The 14,567-nt window shown below is 43.2% G+C and overlaps 2 protein-coding genes and 1 long non-coding RNA gene across 3 annotated transcripts; all 3 read right to left on the bottom strand.

The window, feature by feature from the left end:
• Nucleotides 1-251: 251 nt before the first annotated feature.
• Nucleotides 252-6,182, bottom strand: LOC142571612 (uncharacterized). The gene is made up of 2 exons (XM_075680123.1): nucleotides 2,827-6,182; nucleotides 252-1,562 (listed from the first exon to the last, which is right to left on the bottom strand). Exons 1-2 carry the CDS (start codon nucleotides 4,076-4,078, stop codon nucleotides 256-258), a joined length of 2,559 nt encoding a protein of 852 aa, XP_075536238.1. The 5' UTR covers nucleotides 4,079-6,182; the 3' UTR covers nucleotides 252-255.
• Nucleotides 6,183-6,561: 379 nt separating this feature from the next.
• LOC142571614 (uncharacterized) lies at nucleotides 6,562-7,041 on the bottom strand. Its single transcript, XR_012825912.1, has 3 exons — nucleotides 7,027-7,041; nucleotides 6,732-6,899; nucleotides 6,562-6,670 (listed from the first exon to the last, which is right to left on the bottom strand). It is a non-coding gene; the product is annotated as an uncharacterized LOC142571614 (long non-coding RNA).
• A 771-nt stretch (nucleotides 7,042-7,812) lies between these two features.
• On the bottom strand, nucleotides 7,813-11,026 carry LOC142571613 (cytochrome b-c1 complex subunit 10-like). Its single transcript, XM_075680124.1, has 3 exons — nucleotides 10,852-11,026; nucleotides 10,591-10,719; nucleotides 7,813-7,874 (listed from the first exon to the last, which is right to left on the bottom strand). The coding sequence occupies exons 1-2, from the start codon at nucleotides 10,908-10,910 to the stop codon at nucleotides 10,602-10,604; spliced, it is 177 nt and encodes a 58-aa protein (XP_075536239.1). The 5' UTR covers nucleotides 10,911-11,026; the 3' UTR covers nucleotides 7,813-7,874; nucleotides 10,591-10,601.
• Between the last annotated feature and the right edge of the window lie 3,541 nt (nucleotides 11,027-14,567).

Genomic DNA, 14,567 nt, shown 5'->3' on the forward strand with positions numbered 1-14,567 from the left:
TTTTTACAGTTTTTAACATGTATCTTACCTTCACTCCAACTCTTACATGTTTATGCAAAACAGACACTATTACAACATAAGAGATTTATTTACAATGCCTACTATGTAAGTTTTCAATATGACATAATTACATAGTGAGTCTGGTGTGGACAAGGCTAGTTTATGTACATTTTTTTCCTCCATGCACGGAAAATCTCGGCACAATAAGTTCCAGGCACAGATTTTGTTACAGTTCATTACATTCATTACAGTTCATTACAGTTCATCTATAGATGATGCTCTTTGTGACATCTTCGTCCCATCTTGAGACGCGGAAGTAGTAAGTGTGGTTCGTGCCTCAGTTGCGTCTTGAACCATGTAGGTTCCCGAGCGCCGATTCATCTGCAAATGGAACACACTTTCTCCCACCTTCCTGCGTGCTATAGCTCGCTTCCCAAGTCTTCTGTGGAGGAACAAAGCAATGGCCAGGATTGCTATCAGGGCCAAGGCAGCAATCATGATGAGTAGAGCCACGGGTATGCGAGTCCCTCTTTGGCCCCCAGTAGCTGCAGCTCCCACCGCAATGTCAGTGTTGTTAGCACGCTTTGCAGGCATGATTTCATGACAGTCTGCAGGGATGCTGAGAACCTGCTGGCTGAAGCAGACATCATAATCGCTGTACTCACTGATGCGAGCCACCATTACTTGACCAGCAGTGTAGCAGGGTGCCTCTGTCTGTGCCAGCGGATCCTTGTTATAGAGCACTGTTACATTGAAACGGCACTTTGACTTGGCGGGAAAAGGAGGCAGAAAATTCCACGAAATGATGAGCTGGTGCTGTGCTGAAAGGTGACTGCGAAATCTGAGATGATGCAGGAACTCTCCGTCTTCTGCCCTCTGCGCTGGTGTCTGAATTTCCATCTCTGTTGTTACCGCTGACATTTCGCTAAAGACAACAGCTGTGGTTCCCTCATAAGGCAGCGTTGTATTCACAAAACCCATTGTAGGCACTGCCACTGGTGTTGTCGTCTTGACATCAGTTGTGTTAAGGATGCTACAACTGCGAGCCACTTCTGTTGCATTTCTGAAAGCTAGCAAGCACACTTCGAACTTTGCTCCAGGCTCAGTGATAAAGATGTGGAATGTTCTATTGTGCAAGCTGGGAGGACAGGGACCAGGTAACTCGGTACGTGTCTTTTCTCCAATAATGACCACAGTTAGCATACACTGCAGTTTATCAAGATGATCACTAGCACTATGTGCATTCCATGTAACAGAGAGTTTGTCATTATCTTGTTCCACATGTACTAGTGTAAGACGGCCGTTAAATGGCACTATAGTGTATTGTGTGGCATTCAGTTGTGAGGTTGCAGGTGTGCTGATTTCAGGCAAGGTAGCTGTTGAAGGCAGGACTTCAGTAGTTTGCACACTGTCTCTAGAGCACCCAAGTGTATCAAAGTCAAATTCAATGATGCGCGTGCCGTCATCACATACTGCCGAAGACAGAGTTTCTTCTGAAAAATTTCCATTCTTTAGAAAGCTGCCGAAGCCATGAAGTACACAGCCACAGTCAAGAGAATTTCCTGCAAAGTTGAAAATAAATGAATGAATAAATAAATAAGTAAAAAATGAACATGTTTATTTTTGGCCACTGACTGCTATGTATTGAATACAAATTTAATAACAGCACAAATCATTCACAGAGCAGAATTCACTAGGCATTATGGGAAAAAACCATCCAGCACCAAAAAAGTTTATAAAGTTTTTTGTCCATTGTCCATGCTCACCAATGGCATGGAGAAGCAGTCCTCCCCCCCCCCCCCCCCATGTTCTATTAACTGCGCCACATGCAAAAAGCCAGCCAAGCTACCAACCTTTCAGAGAAGTGGAAACCTCATGCCAGTATTGTGATATGCAATGCTGGCATTGGTGAGTAGGGGGATAGGAATGTTCAAAATTTTTGGCAAGAAATAGTTTTTTAAGAGAATGCATGCACATGCACGCACACAGCATTTTTTTTTTACAACTTTCTAAGAAAGATGGGGGCTGGGCTGCCCAACCTCTTAGGGCGTTACAGCCCCTAAACACCCCTCCCCCGTCTGCTCATATGGTTCCAGTGAGCATTTAGTACAAAGCACAAAGAGAGCATACACTGTCACAACAGATTTTTCACCCTCAAGCCGGGTCACGTTTTTACTTGCGGAGTGTGTAAAGAAGGCTGGACATAAGTGTGTTGATTACCTCTTTACTTTTTATTTGGGTACATCATTCAATAAATGCTGCTTGCATACATTTATAAAATAGCCATTCAGGTGTTGCAAACTGGCCTATCTTTAAACCCTATCACATTGGCACTTCTAAAAATAAAGCATGATTGTGAGAGTGCTGGTGAAATGCTATCCTGTAAACTAATATGAACAAAGGCTTTGAACACATTACAAGATATGTGGCACGACGCTATATGAAAGGTGTGGGAAGAAAACTTGCCCTGAGCTACTCTAAATGAAATAAAATAAAATAAACAAAGAAAAGGAAATTGCAGTTGGAAATAGCTAGCATAAAATAAACCGGATGTTAGCAAGCCCATGTAAAATGAACTAATAAAATATAACCAGCATACATGCTATCTCATGAGGCTCTTGTGAACAGCATGTTATAGAGAGCGTTAATCTTATTTTTGAAAATTTCTAGGCACTTATGAGATTAGTTTGGTGATGATGATTATGATGATTCCAGATAGTTACAAAATGTACAAAGCTCGGCATTACCTTCTTATTTCTTAAACATACTTTCGTTTTTTTAAGACAGTGCCATGAAAAGAGCAAACAAATACGAAAGCTGACTTACCATTGAGGTTAATGCTCCTTAAGCGAGGACAGCGGGCAAAGGCTCCAGCGAAAATGTATTCTATGCTGTTTCCTGACAAGTCAATGTGCACCAACTGTCCCAGGTCTGCAGTGTGGTTCTGGTTGATGTAAGTAAGTGCATTGTTTGACAAGTCGAGTGTGGTAAGTGAGTGCAGTCCCACAAATGCTGTTGAGTCTACAGAGTTAATTTGATTGTCACTGACATTAAGCAGCCTTAGACTTCCAATTCCTGATAAAGAGTGGCTATCCAGTCTCTTGAGCTTGCACCAACTCGCATCCAGAGTTTCAAGTTTGTGCAGGGGCTCCAGCCAGCTCCTTGAGAGTATTGTCAGTGAGTTGTGAGATATTGATAAGGTCAGCAGTGAAGCTAGTGAGTCAAATTTTGGTTTATCCAAGGCATTGTAGCTGACATCTAATGTGGCAAGGCTTGGCACATCAATTTTTGTTGTTGCACTGGTGAGACGGTTGTGGTCAAGGTAAAGATGCTTGAGGAATCCAAGGGAATTCTCCAGAGAAATTGATGCGAGATGGTTAAAGCTGAGCGTCAAGATTTGAAGTGCTGTTTTACCGAATGCACTTGAGTCAAATGCAGTCAGCTTGTTATGCGACAAGTTGAGATCTTCCAAATGTTCCATGTGGAAGAAAGTGCCCACGACGATTGATGAGATTTCATTTCTCTGAAGCGACAAACTCTTGAGGCTGTGGATGTTTTTGAAGGTTTCTTCAGTCAACTCCGTGATATGGTTGTTTGACAGATTTAGTGATGTCAGGTTGGAGAGGTCTTTCAGTGCACTGCTCGGCACTAATGCCAGCTTGTTCTCAGATAGGTCAAGGGCATGAAGGGTTGCTGCTTTCACAAATGCACCTGGCAGCACAGTGGAAATGTCACTCCTGACGATGTGCAGGTTCTGTATGTTTTCTAAAGCCATAGAACCATTTTCAAGGGAGCCAAGTGATTCAATGGCCAAAAAAAGTGTTGTAACTGGGCTACCACTTTGTACCGCTTTCAATAGCTTCTCAGTCAGAAGTGGTAAAAGTGGGAGGTGCGTCTGCTCACCACGACAGTCCAGTAAGGGGGCGATGAAAGTGCAATTGAGGTTGAGTTCTTCATGTGATGCTGAAGTGAAGGTGGTACCACCAGTTGCCAAGTCTATAGTAGACATGCTTGTACTAGTCTGCGCTGCTGTAAGGTTGAACAGGAGTATCACAAGCAATACAGCCTTACTCGCCATTGCAAATTTGAAAAGATGGTTGTTGCTGGTGGCTGACGGTTTTAACAGCGAGGCCCAGTCATACAACAGGAAGAAGGAATGGCCTGCCGAGCCCCTCCGCAGGAAGCGACTTCCTGTCTATGCCTCTCCTCCTCGAATGCCGGGCTTTCATACATTGTGCAGCTTTTTATCTCCATGCCCGGGACACTCCGGACGAGTGTTTTCCTGAGGATTTCCCTATCACTTCTACAACCATATTATGTTTTTTTGCCTTGTTTCTTTTTTTTTACAGTGACGGCAGGATACAGTGTACTTAAGCAAAAGGCATGCTGTACTTCTGACATTGTTACACTGTCACATCAGCTTCTCCAAATGCTGCAAGCAGCACTTTGACCCACTTTTTATAACAAAGTGATGGCTTACTACTTTAAAATGTTCCACTATCCACAATAAGCAGACACATGGCTACATGCCCAAGTGTTCCACATCGTACACTTTGTACAAGTGTACACTTGTACAGCATGCTTGTACACTTTGTACAAGCATGCTCACCAATATCAAACAAACACTGTCACTTCTAAAAGCCCAAGCAAGTTAACAGAGTATGTTAGGGTTATTTTTCAACCAGCATCTGCTGACCATTCCCAAATTGAACTTAGTACATGTTTACTTTCTCAGGATAATAATACTTTTATTATGAGAGGCAGGGATATAAACCAGATGCAGAATTTCTATCATAACCTGTTTACCTTTGGACAGCTGAAGCTACAATACACCCCATTTACATGCAGGGTCAAGGTGCAAGCGTTTTAGAGGAGCATGTAAGATCAAGAAGACCATTATTGTCGTAAATGTATACTGACAATTTGTCTACATGTTAGCAGATATGTTCCAGTGCATCTTAATTTAGCCACGTAGACTTCTGCAAGCATGGATTGTTTTTAATGTACTCACTATATTGCAGCACTTAATACACACAAATTCCTTGGCCACTCTTGGGATGTGTTTATTATCCACCAGTACTCACCAGTACACCTGCAGAAACATAAACGCTCTGCCAATCGTTGAGTGCAGTTAAAGCACTAGTTCTTGTAATTAAATTATTTCTCTAAACCATACTGTGAGCCACAATCCATTACGGACAGGAAGGTCACGATAAACAATAAAGTACAAGGCTTTATCAAAGATGTAACAAATCTATAAGCTTTAGACATGGTTTTATTTTTCGTGTCTTTCGAATGAATTGACATTTAAAGTAAATGGGGCCTGATAAAGCATGTGAGGTGACAGGTAGAATGGAAACATTATAGTTCAGCTGAAAAAAAAATAAAATAAAAAATGTAGGAATGCCAAGAGTATTATTCTGTCAACATGTTCTTGTTTTTTCTTTTTTATTCTTTTGCAGGAGCAGCACAATGGTAAATCTTAAGTTTCGGATTCACATATTAGCACAATTTGATATTGGCATGCTTCATACTATTGTGAGGACTTGGCATTAATAGCTGTCTAGATTTTTTTTGTCTTTTCCACTATTTTGCAACTGCATTATTTTTGTGGCGAGCTTGCAGGTGAACAATAGAGCACCTGTTTTAAAACTCGGCTGACACATTTTTACCTTCCGTCTCAATAATGCACATGTCATGCAGGCACTGCTATCAGGTAGAAATTTAGAACAGCCTGCTGATTATGTTCTTAATTGCTGTTGAAATTTATTCCTTGAGATAACACATAGGCCTCAACGTTGAATGGCAAGTTGCATTTTCATTTTTTTAAAACCTTGTCAGGAGATGCGGCATAGTGAACATTCCGATGCGGTTACTGGCACTGTACACACGTTAACCCACAAAGAGAGCACTTCTAGACCACAAACTTTTGAGAACAATTATACATGCATTAACACACATGAACTACACCGGATTAGGAGTAGAAAAGCAGGGCTCTACAAAGGGGCAACTCTAATGAGGGTTGACGGGGTTGGCGGCCTACCACTGTGTAGTGCGAAGCGACAGAGTGCCCTCCTGCACCCCCAATAATTGTGAATCCTGGAGCCGCCCGTCAAGAACCAAGTTTTACTATGATATATGAAGTGTTTAGAGTGACAACACAGAAGGCAGCACCACTTCAAAACTTTGGCTTTAATATCAGGAGTATATTTGTTTTTTGAGCAAACAAAGCACATCAGGTGCGCTTACTTGCGATGTGATCATCACAACTTTGTCTTTGGAGCGAGCACCCTGTTCAGACAAGATAACAACGGCATAAGTAACATCTTATAGCTTTCAGTAACGAAATGAAGCGACTAACCTTTTCAAGTGACAGATCACTTTTCCGGAGATTCAGGAGTTTTGACAAAAAGCGAATCAGCTCCGTGTTTGCTTCTCCATCGACTGGAGGTGCAGCGATCTGAACGCCTACAGAGTCCTCGCTGATATCTGCAACAACGTCAGCGCAAGGCGCGATCTGACACACACACACACACACACACGATTGTTTTGAGAACTCGCCTGTAATTCTACTCCCACTCGCTCCAGGCTTCGCACGCACTCGAATAGCAACGGTTCCAGTGCTCGTAGTGTAAACGGCACCAGCTGTTTGCTCGGCTCCTTTGGTACCCTACAATAAACAGTGACGAACTAGTTCAGCGCACTGAACAATAGGAAGTGTCTCACATCACCTCAGTGGACTTTCCAGTTTTACTTGCTTGCTTCGCGCCGCTTTTATCTTTCGGCATAGCTTGCGAACAGCCTAAACGCCAAATTAACGGTGCAAGGACTCTTCCCTGCATGGCACTAAGACTTGGCTCATGCTTGACTCGTCTTGCGTACAATGTTTACGATGCAAACTAAAAAGAAAAAAAGAAAAGAGTGCTTTATAAATATTGTGTTGAATCAATCTATTCAGTATATGTGGTGTTTACATTAATAAACCTGTGCATTAAATGGTGCGAATACGTCAATTCATTCACAAACCTGTGCATTAAATGGTGTGAATACGTCAACTCATTCACTAGGAATCCTTTATGCAGTCAATTCAATCCACAACTTCGCTGCAAGGCGGACAGAACTGCAGACGACAAGAAATTATGAATGTGCTCTAGGTCACTGTAAATGTGCCGAATTTCGAGCGTTCTTGGATGGTGTGAAAGCATTTTCACTAAGCGAGAAAAGCGGGACGCAACATGATAAGGATAAGGTTACCTCGTGGGCTGTCTAAAGGCCAAGCAACGTTGGCGATCATTGTGGGCTTCGGCTGCAGCTTATACACCTGGTATCCAGTGCTTCAGTACAAGCGTGCAAAAGTTATTGCCGAAAAGCAGAATGCTGCACCACAGGATGAGTCGCCGTTGGACAACAAGTAAGTCATATGCAAAGTACGAGCACATAAAAGCCACCTGCACAGTTAATGTCATGAAAAAAAAAAAAATTGGTCTTTATCCTGCATTTTTTTCAGGTGACCTTACCAAGTCGGAAAGCTGTCGGAGCGGATCAACATCATCTCGTGTTCCTAGACGTCGCGTACATCAAGGGAAATGAAAAAAAAAAAAAAATTGCACAAGGCAATGTCTGTTCACTTGTGTCACTTTATTGACAACAGGTTTTTGGCCGTGGGGAACGGTAGGTTCTAGTGTTTTTGAGAATCTAAGCACCTTTTGCTCACTTGGCGGAAATGAGGGAGGAGGGGCTCATTCTTTGAAGAATCACTATTAGTACCTTACGTTCCCCCGACGTCATTGCAAAGAAAACTCGCAACTCAAATTTAGTTGGGTCGTGGTATTTTATTAAGTCGTGCCTACGCTTCTTCATGGCTCCTCTTCAACCTGCAACCAGCAGAAGTGGGGATTTAAAAAAGATTGCATGAAAAATGCCCTTCCAGCAAAATACAGTTGCATTAACGCCACAAAACCTAACATATTTATTTCGAGTACCTGCAGCGCCCGAAGGCATTATTGTAGGGGGGAATACACAGTGGTTACCGAAGCTCGATAAAATACAGAACTGATCAACCGAAAATAACAGCAATAGAGAAGTTCACGCCGCTATAAATTCAACAGAAATGCCCTGAACAATGCTTCAGTGCGGTAATAAGCAATTTCCTGTGGGAAACCTAATACAATATTGATGGTAGCATTCATGACTCGCAGGAGCAAAGCTTCTGTTGCAGTTAGTTCAGCAAACCAAATGCTGATTAACGTACTAAATATCAAACTTTTTTTGTGTGTACTGCTGTACTCTTCATGGCCAGAAATAAAAGTGCTCAAGTTCTAATTTCACTTGATGATGAATGGTGTTTGGGTTTTGTAGTGTTAAAGAAGCAAGCAATGAGATGCCAGGTATGTACAGCACCCCTAAATTAAAGTCAAGTAGGTTCTTGGTAAAGAAAAATAAGAAAAAATCATAAAACACGTCAGAAAAATAATGTGCCACCACATGACTTGCTATTCAGAACATTTAACTTGTGCCGCAACCAAGCTTTATAAAAGAATGTGAAACTATTTATAAATGAGACTGGCATATTCTTGACAGTCGTGTTTAGCTTCGAAATGTAAATTTGGGGTATTCAAACAGGGATGAAGTGCGACTTGAAAATCGGCAATGCGCATTTCATTGCCCTGGCTCAAAACAATAACGATTGAATGCAAAGACACAATGGCGCTATATGCTTTCATACCTCAGGTGCTCACAAGCATGTCAGTATCGGTATGTGCCATAGCACAGGAATCATAATCACCATGCCATGATCGTTGCAAAGAGGTATTTGGTGTTGGCATGAGTGAAGTATATGTTGTGGCTAAATGGTTAAAGCATTGAGTTGCTACTCTGGTTGGGCAAGGTTCGAATCCCACCACCGGATGCGCTTCATTTTCTTTTTTAAGGTGAATGCAAACACACTCGGTGAGAACGTAACTATACTCGCGGACAACTTTCTGTGGTAATGAAGGGTAAGCTAGAGACGCGTGGCTGCCGCACATGTGTTACTGCGCCAAGTAGTCCGTCAGCCTTTGACAGTGCTTTCGGTTGCTCGGAACAGACGCTGAATCGACGCAGTTTCATGTCTGATGGTTTCACGTTTGCCCAGACATGGAAAGGAAAAGCCGCAAAATAAGTAACCTTTTAGTTTCAGTGGTGTGTTTTATCTGATTTAACTGTTGCTAATAAGGTGTTTATGTTTTCTCTTCCCCAGCTTAAATTAATGTGGATGAAAACACTGGACTCTTTTCAGAAGCAATCTGAAGCACAGGTGATGCAATAGGCTTAAAGATTGTTCACTAACTTAACGCATCAAAGCTTGTGCTGTTTTGTGCCTGTGTGCAGCTTGGAAACAAACTAAGCTATCAGTCAATGTTCAGGACCTGTTGCGTATTCTGTGCCTAATCTATGTGAGCATTTGCACTGTGATTATAATACATTCTGAATAGATGCACAAACTAGCCCACTTATCTGTGTTACTTCACAAGAGTTTGCTGTTGGGCTGTTGAGCTGTAGGCAAAGTATGAATCTATATGGCTTGACTGCTTGGCCTTCGACACTGTGATTAAAAGGTACCGTGCACAAGAAAGTTGATGTGGTGTTGAGATGAGGCCTTTCAGGTTTTCATATCTGCATGCTAAACACATCTAGTGAGACATGAATTCCACATTGGCAATGCCTTGAAGAAGTAGAGGCCTTCCTTTACAACATATTGCCAATGTTGTATGGCACATTAAAAGCCACCTGTCAGCTATGTTCCATCTTTGTTTTTGAAAAAACACTCCACGGTGTGTAGATCTTTGTCTTGCTCTCACTCTTTGGGAGGCGGGGGGAACTTGTATGCACAGCAAACGATCACAGTAACCGATCGAAAGAGGCAGGGCAAGAAAAATGGAACTCTAGAACGCTATTGAGCTACGTAAAAGGTCGGCAACAACGCAACAAGTTATCATGCTACTGGAGACAGAACTGCAAGGACTTCCATCATGTAATGCAGGAGGAGATAATACAGGTAGTTTGACAATAGTATGGGGAAAGACGAAATGTGAGCAGTCTGTAACTGTAATCACCAACAGCTATGTAGCGAAGGCCAAACCACTGGAGTAAACAGTAAATGGCAGAAAAATGGTGAGGGACGTAGGGAGTTGAGATTTTGCATACATGAAGTTGGCTGAACAACACCGGGATGGTACATAAGTCTCCCCGCAGATCGTTTATAACCATAGCTAACAATATAGCAAATTAGCAAGCGTCAGTTATTCGCACTTTGCAACACGTTAGCATCATCAACAGCAGTGCCCGGTGGACCAGCTTCATGGCTGAAAGCAGGCTTAGAAGTCAGGAATTCCGACGTGCAAGAAGTCGCGTAGAGAAAAGTAATAAGACATACACTTTATGCTATATATTTGCCCAAAGCCTAATGATTAAACCACGGTGTGCCATTCAGATGTAAGGAGTTAAAACATCGACAGAACTTTAAGCATCACACAGAAACAGCGAACACTTTGCAAAAACAGTAGCAAGGGTCGCAAGCCCGGACCAAGAGCAGGGTACAACCATACTTACCAATAAGTTTGTTACCCTTCCTTGTATTTTCCATTATAAAATGGCACATACTGAAGTACTGCTTTCCACTCGGTGAAGTACGTGACCGCAATTGCACCGGTAGTTCCGTACAAGGCCGCCGACCGAGACCTGTGCAGAAGTTTAGGTCAGCAGCAGCAGCAAAAGGCAGCACATTTTGCATTTGTAATGAATACCGGCAGCATACTCTGCGTACTTTCAATGACTAGTATGGCTACGAGAGAAAAATGCGGGTTACCATACCAGACTTTGCAAAGCTGGATCAGCCTAGGGCCGACAGGGTAGATGGGAGGATGCACCATATTTTGCTTTCTTTTTGTATGCACGCAGGCACACTAACTTCTCCCTTTTCACCACGGTGCTTTTCACCTTCACAGGGCAGTGCGGGCGGCCAAAGCCAGTCAAGGCAATAACAGATCGGCTAGGATTGAAACGGGCTTGGAAAATGTGATTCACCAATAAATAAAAAATAATAAAAGCAATAGAAAAAGAAATATTTAGTAAGACAATAAATATTATGTATTTTGAGGTATTTATTGCATTAAACACGGTGGGTCTGATTTTTTTTCTTAAATTTGTATGATGGCCGCCATGTCGTCACTATTAAACAGGGTTTGACGTACTGTTAGGTAAAGCTAAAAAGTATGACCGCATCAGCGGTGTAGGGCATGGTGTAAGATGTCACTATAGCTACGAAATTGTATATTACATCACATATAACATAGAGAGGTGGTGAGGCCCCTTAGCATTGCCATGCGGCACATCGCACCTTCATTTTGCATGACCTCCGAGATAGTAGCGTTCCGCTGTTGCAATCGCGATCAAAGTTATGGTACCTAGCCACCATATCAAAGCCGCAACCGACGGCGAAGCAAGTTCTGTTGATGAAATACTATTTTATTCATGGAGGAAAAAAAGTTTTTCTTTCGTTTGTGCTTTTCTACGAAATAAGGGGTGTTGAAAACGTGGCGGTCATGATGTTTTTTCGGGCCCACGGGTGTACTGCGCCTCGGTGTCTGCAGTATTCAAAAGCATGCCCTTTGAGATTTGTTTTTGTTACTCTAAAGGGGCGACGTTGCCACAGCTGCTGATTTATTACAGGTCAACTGATTAAAAAAAAATAAAGAAAAATCGAAAAAATGTGATTCGGCAATAAAGCTTCGGAATCTACAGATTTTGGTGTCTTCGAGAAAAACGATGGATAAGTCAACTACTTTAAAATCCAGATATTTTTCTGTGAACTCTTTCAATAAATAATCGCTGAAGCGCAATTAAACTTAACGGCGCACGGGCAATGTGTGATTTTTCATTATTGGACTTAAGCATATATCTAATGGCGTTTTTCACTGGTCGATTCGGAGCAGAATTTCTTGCTCCGTGGCAACGAATCCGAATTTCACTGGTCGATCTGGAGCGGGTTCGCGCGTTCCACTGGTCGTTTCGGATCAACTCGCTCCGCGGCGGATCGCTCTCACTTGCTCCGCCGCCGAGGCGCGGATTCGGGCGGAAATAGCTCGCGTCACTTCCGTTTTCAAGCGAAATCGGTACCCGGTTGGTACGCACCATAGAGTTTCCTACAAAATTACTAGAGGGAACTCTGGCGCTGCAGTCGTTGTCCTACCATGGGAATGATGGGAAGTACATGGATTTGTCTGATCTTCGTGCTTGTGGATTCAGACGTTCTTGTGGCTTTGTATATTACGCTATATAAATCTTATTGTCGTATATTTCATAGAGTTTCCTACAAAATTACTAGAGGGAACTCTGGCGCTGCAGTCGTTGTCCTACCATGGGAATGATGGGAAGTACATGGATTTGTCTGATCTTCGTGCTTGTGGATTCAGACGTTCTTGTGGCTTTGTATATTACGCTATATAAATCTTATTGTCGTATATTTCAGCGCAATCTATATTCTTCGAAGTGTAGAAGACGCCGGGGAACGCGTACAATTGCTATTAATTGCAATGATTGAGCTTGTTTATGTGCCCAAATCGAAACGCACCAAGCGTCTCAAAGCACTGGCATGCCCGCGATAAATTCATAAGGGCGTTTCATTCGCTTGTCGATACATGCATCCGTGGCAATAAAGAAAAAAAAAAGCATCCGTGGCTTAATGGTTTCAATATCAGGCTTCTGTACTAGAGTCCCTGTGTTCGAATCCTGCAGTCGGGCAATTTTAATGATGTTTATTTAATTATTTATTACGCAATAAACTGTTGGAAATGACGAGTTTACTAAGTCACAAAGCCGTTTGAAGCCAAAAAGGACGAAGTTTAGGCAAATCCATGTACTTCCCATAATTCCCATGCTGGGACAACCGCTCCCATTGTAGCTCACGTAGACACTAGCGCCAGAGTTCCCTCTAGTAATTTTGTAGGAAACTCTATGGTATATTTCAGCGCAATCTATATTCTTCGAAGTGTAGAAGACGCCGGGGAACGCGTACAATTGCTATTAATTGCAATGATTGAGCTTGTTTATGTGCCCAAATCGAAACGCACCAAGCGTCTCAAAGCACTGGCATGCCCGCGATAAATTCATAAGTGCGTTTCATTCGCTTGTCGATACATGCATCCGTGGCTTAATGGTTTCAATATCAGGCTTCTGTACTAGAGTCCCTGTGTTCGAATCCTGCAGTCGGGCAATTTTAATGATGTTTATTTAATTATTTATTACGCAATAAACTGTTGAAAATGACGAGTTTACTAAGTCACAAAGCCGTTTGAAGCCAAAAAGAACGAAGTTTAGGCAAATCCATGTACTTCCCATAATTCCCATGCTGGGACAACCGCTCCCATTGTAGCTCACGTAGACACTAGCGCCAGAGTTCCCTCTAGTAATTTTGTAGGAAACTCTATGGTACGCACAACATTGTGTTGCTTCGCAAAATGGCTGCGTTCGGTGCTGCTGCAGCGCTCGCGTTTAGCGATGAGAGCGCGGACGACAGCGATTACGAAGTGACGCAAGTGCTGTACGAAGGCTTCTATGCACGTTGTCCATGCGCAATCCTTGCGGGCGCGACATGGAAATGACGGACTATGCGACTGCCACGGTCAAATTACACACGGGGGACGGCGAGTTTGGTTGCCGTGGAAACGTACAGAACGGAAGTAGGGCATGGTTTTCGGAACCGGTTCGTGCGACGTGTACGCAGACTTCCTGTGTGATCCGCCGCGGAGCGTTTTTGCGCTCCGCTGGCCGATTCGGATTCGTGAAACCCGAGCGCTCGCTCGAGGATTTCGGCGGCCGCTCCAGATCGACCAGTGAAAAACGCCATAAAAAACGCTGAACGCTTCAGACTTCAGGTAACAGGTATCATCATAAAACTGGTTTGAAGGTTAGTACAAGGCGCGTCATCATTGCGTCATCAAGATTGAGGGAGGAGCCGTCACTGGGAGGTACGCGATGCGGACAACATAAAGCCTTGTGATTTTTGGGTGTTAGCCTTTGGCGGAATTGGCGCTGCAACAGTCTTCTTTTTTCCAGATTTCCATTTAGACGCGCGCAGCCTAAAGAACAGACGTGACGTAGGCGCTTATTTAGCTTAACTAAAACACGAATTTAGTGTCTTGGCATTTGCTGAAGCTTGGTTTACTCGTGAAAGCGATGCAGCCCTGTTTGATAAGTACCGTTAGCCGCCGTGATGGCGTAGTGGCTTTGGCGCTGCGCGGCTAAGCCCGAGGGGACGGGATCGAATGCCGGCCGCGGCAGCCGCGTTTCGATGGGGGCCAAAATGCAAAAACGCACGTGTACCGTGCATTCGGTGCACGTTATTTATTTATTTACATTTTATTTACATGTGCCTTACATGCCTTCGGGAAGGCATTGTGTAAAGCGGGGGGGGGGGGGAATACGGTAAAGTAACGAACGTCATGTGGTCAAAATTACACCGGTGTCACACGTACACTTCTGATCGTGATCGGGGACGATTTGCGATCGCGATCCTGCGGGATCCGGAT

This window comes from Dermacentor variabilis, chromosome 2 (genome assembly GCF_050947875.1).
Source record: "Dermacentor variabilis isolate Ectoservices chromosome 2, ASM5094787v1, whole genome shotgun sequence".
In the NCBI taxonomy this organism is placed as follows: Eukaryota; Metazoa; Arthropoda; class Arachnida; order Ixodida; family Ixodidae; genus Dermacentor; species Dermacentor variabilis.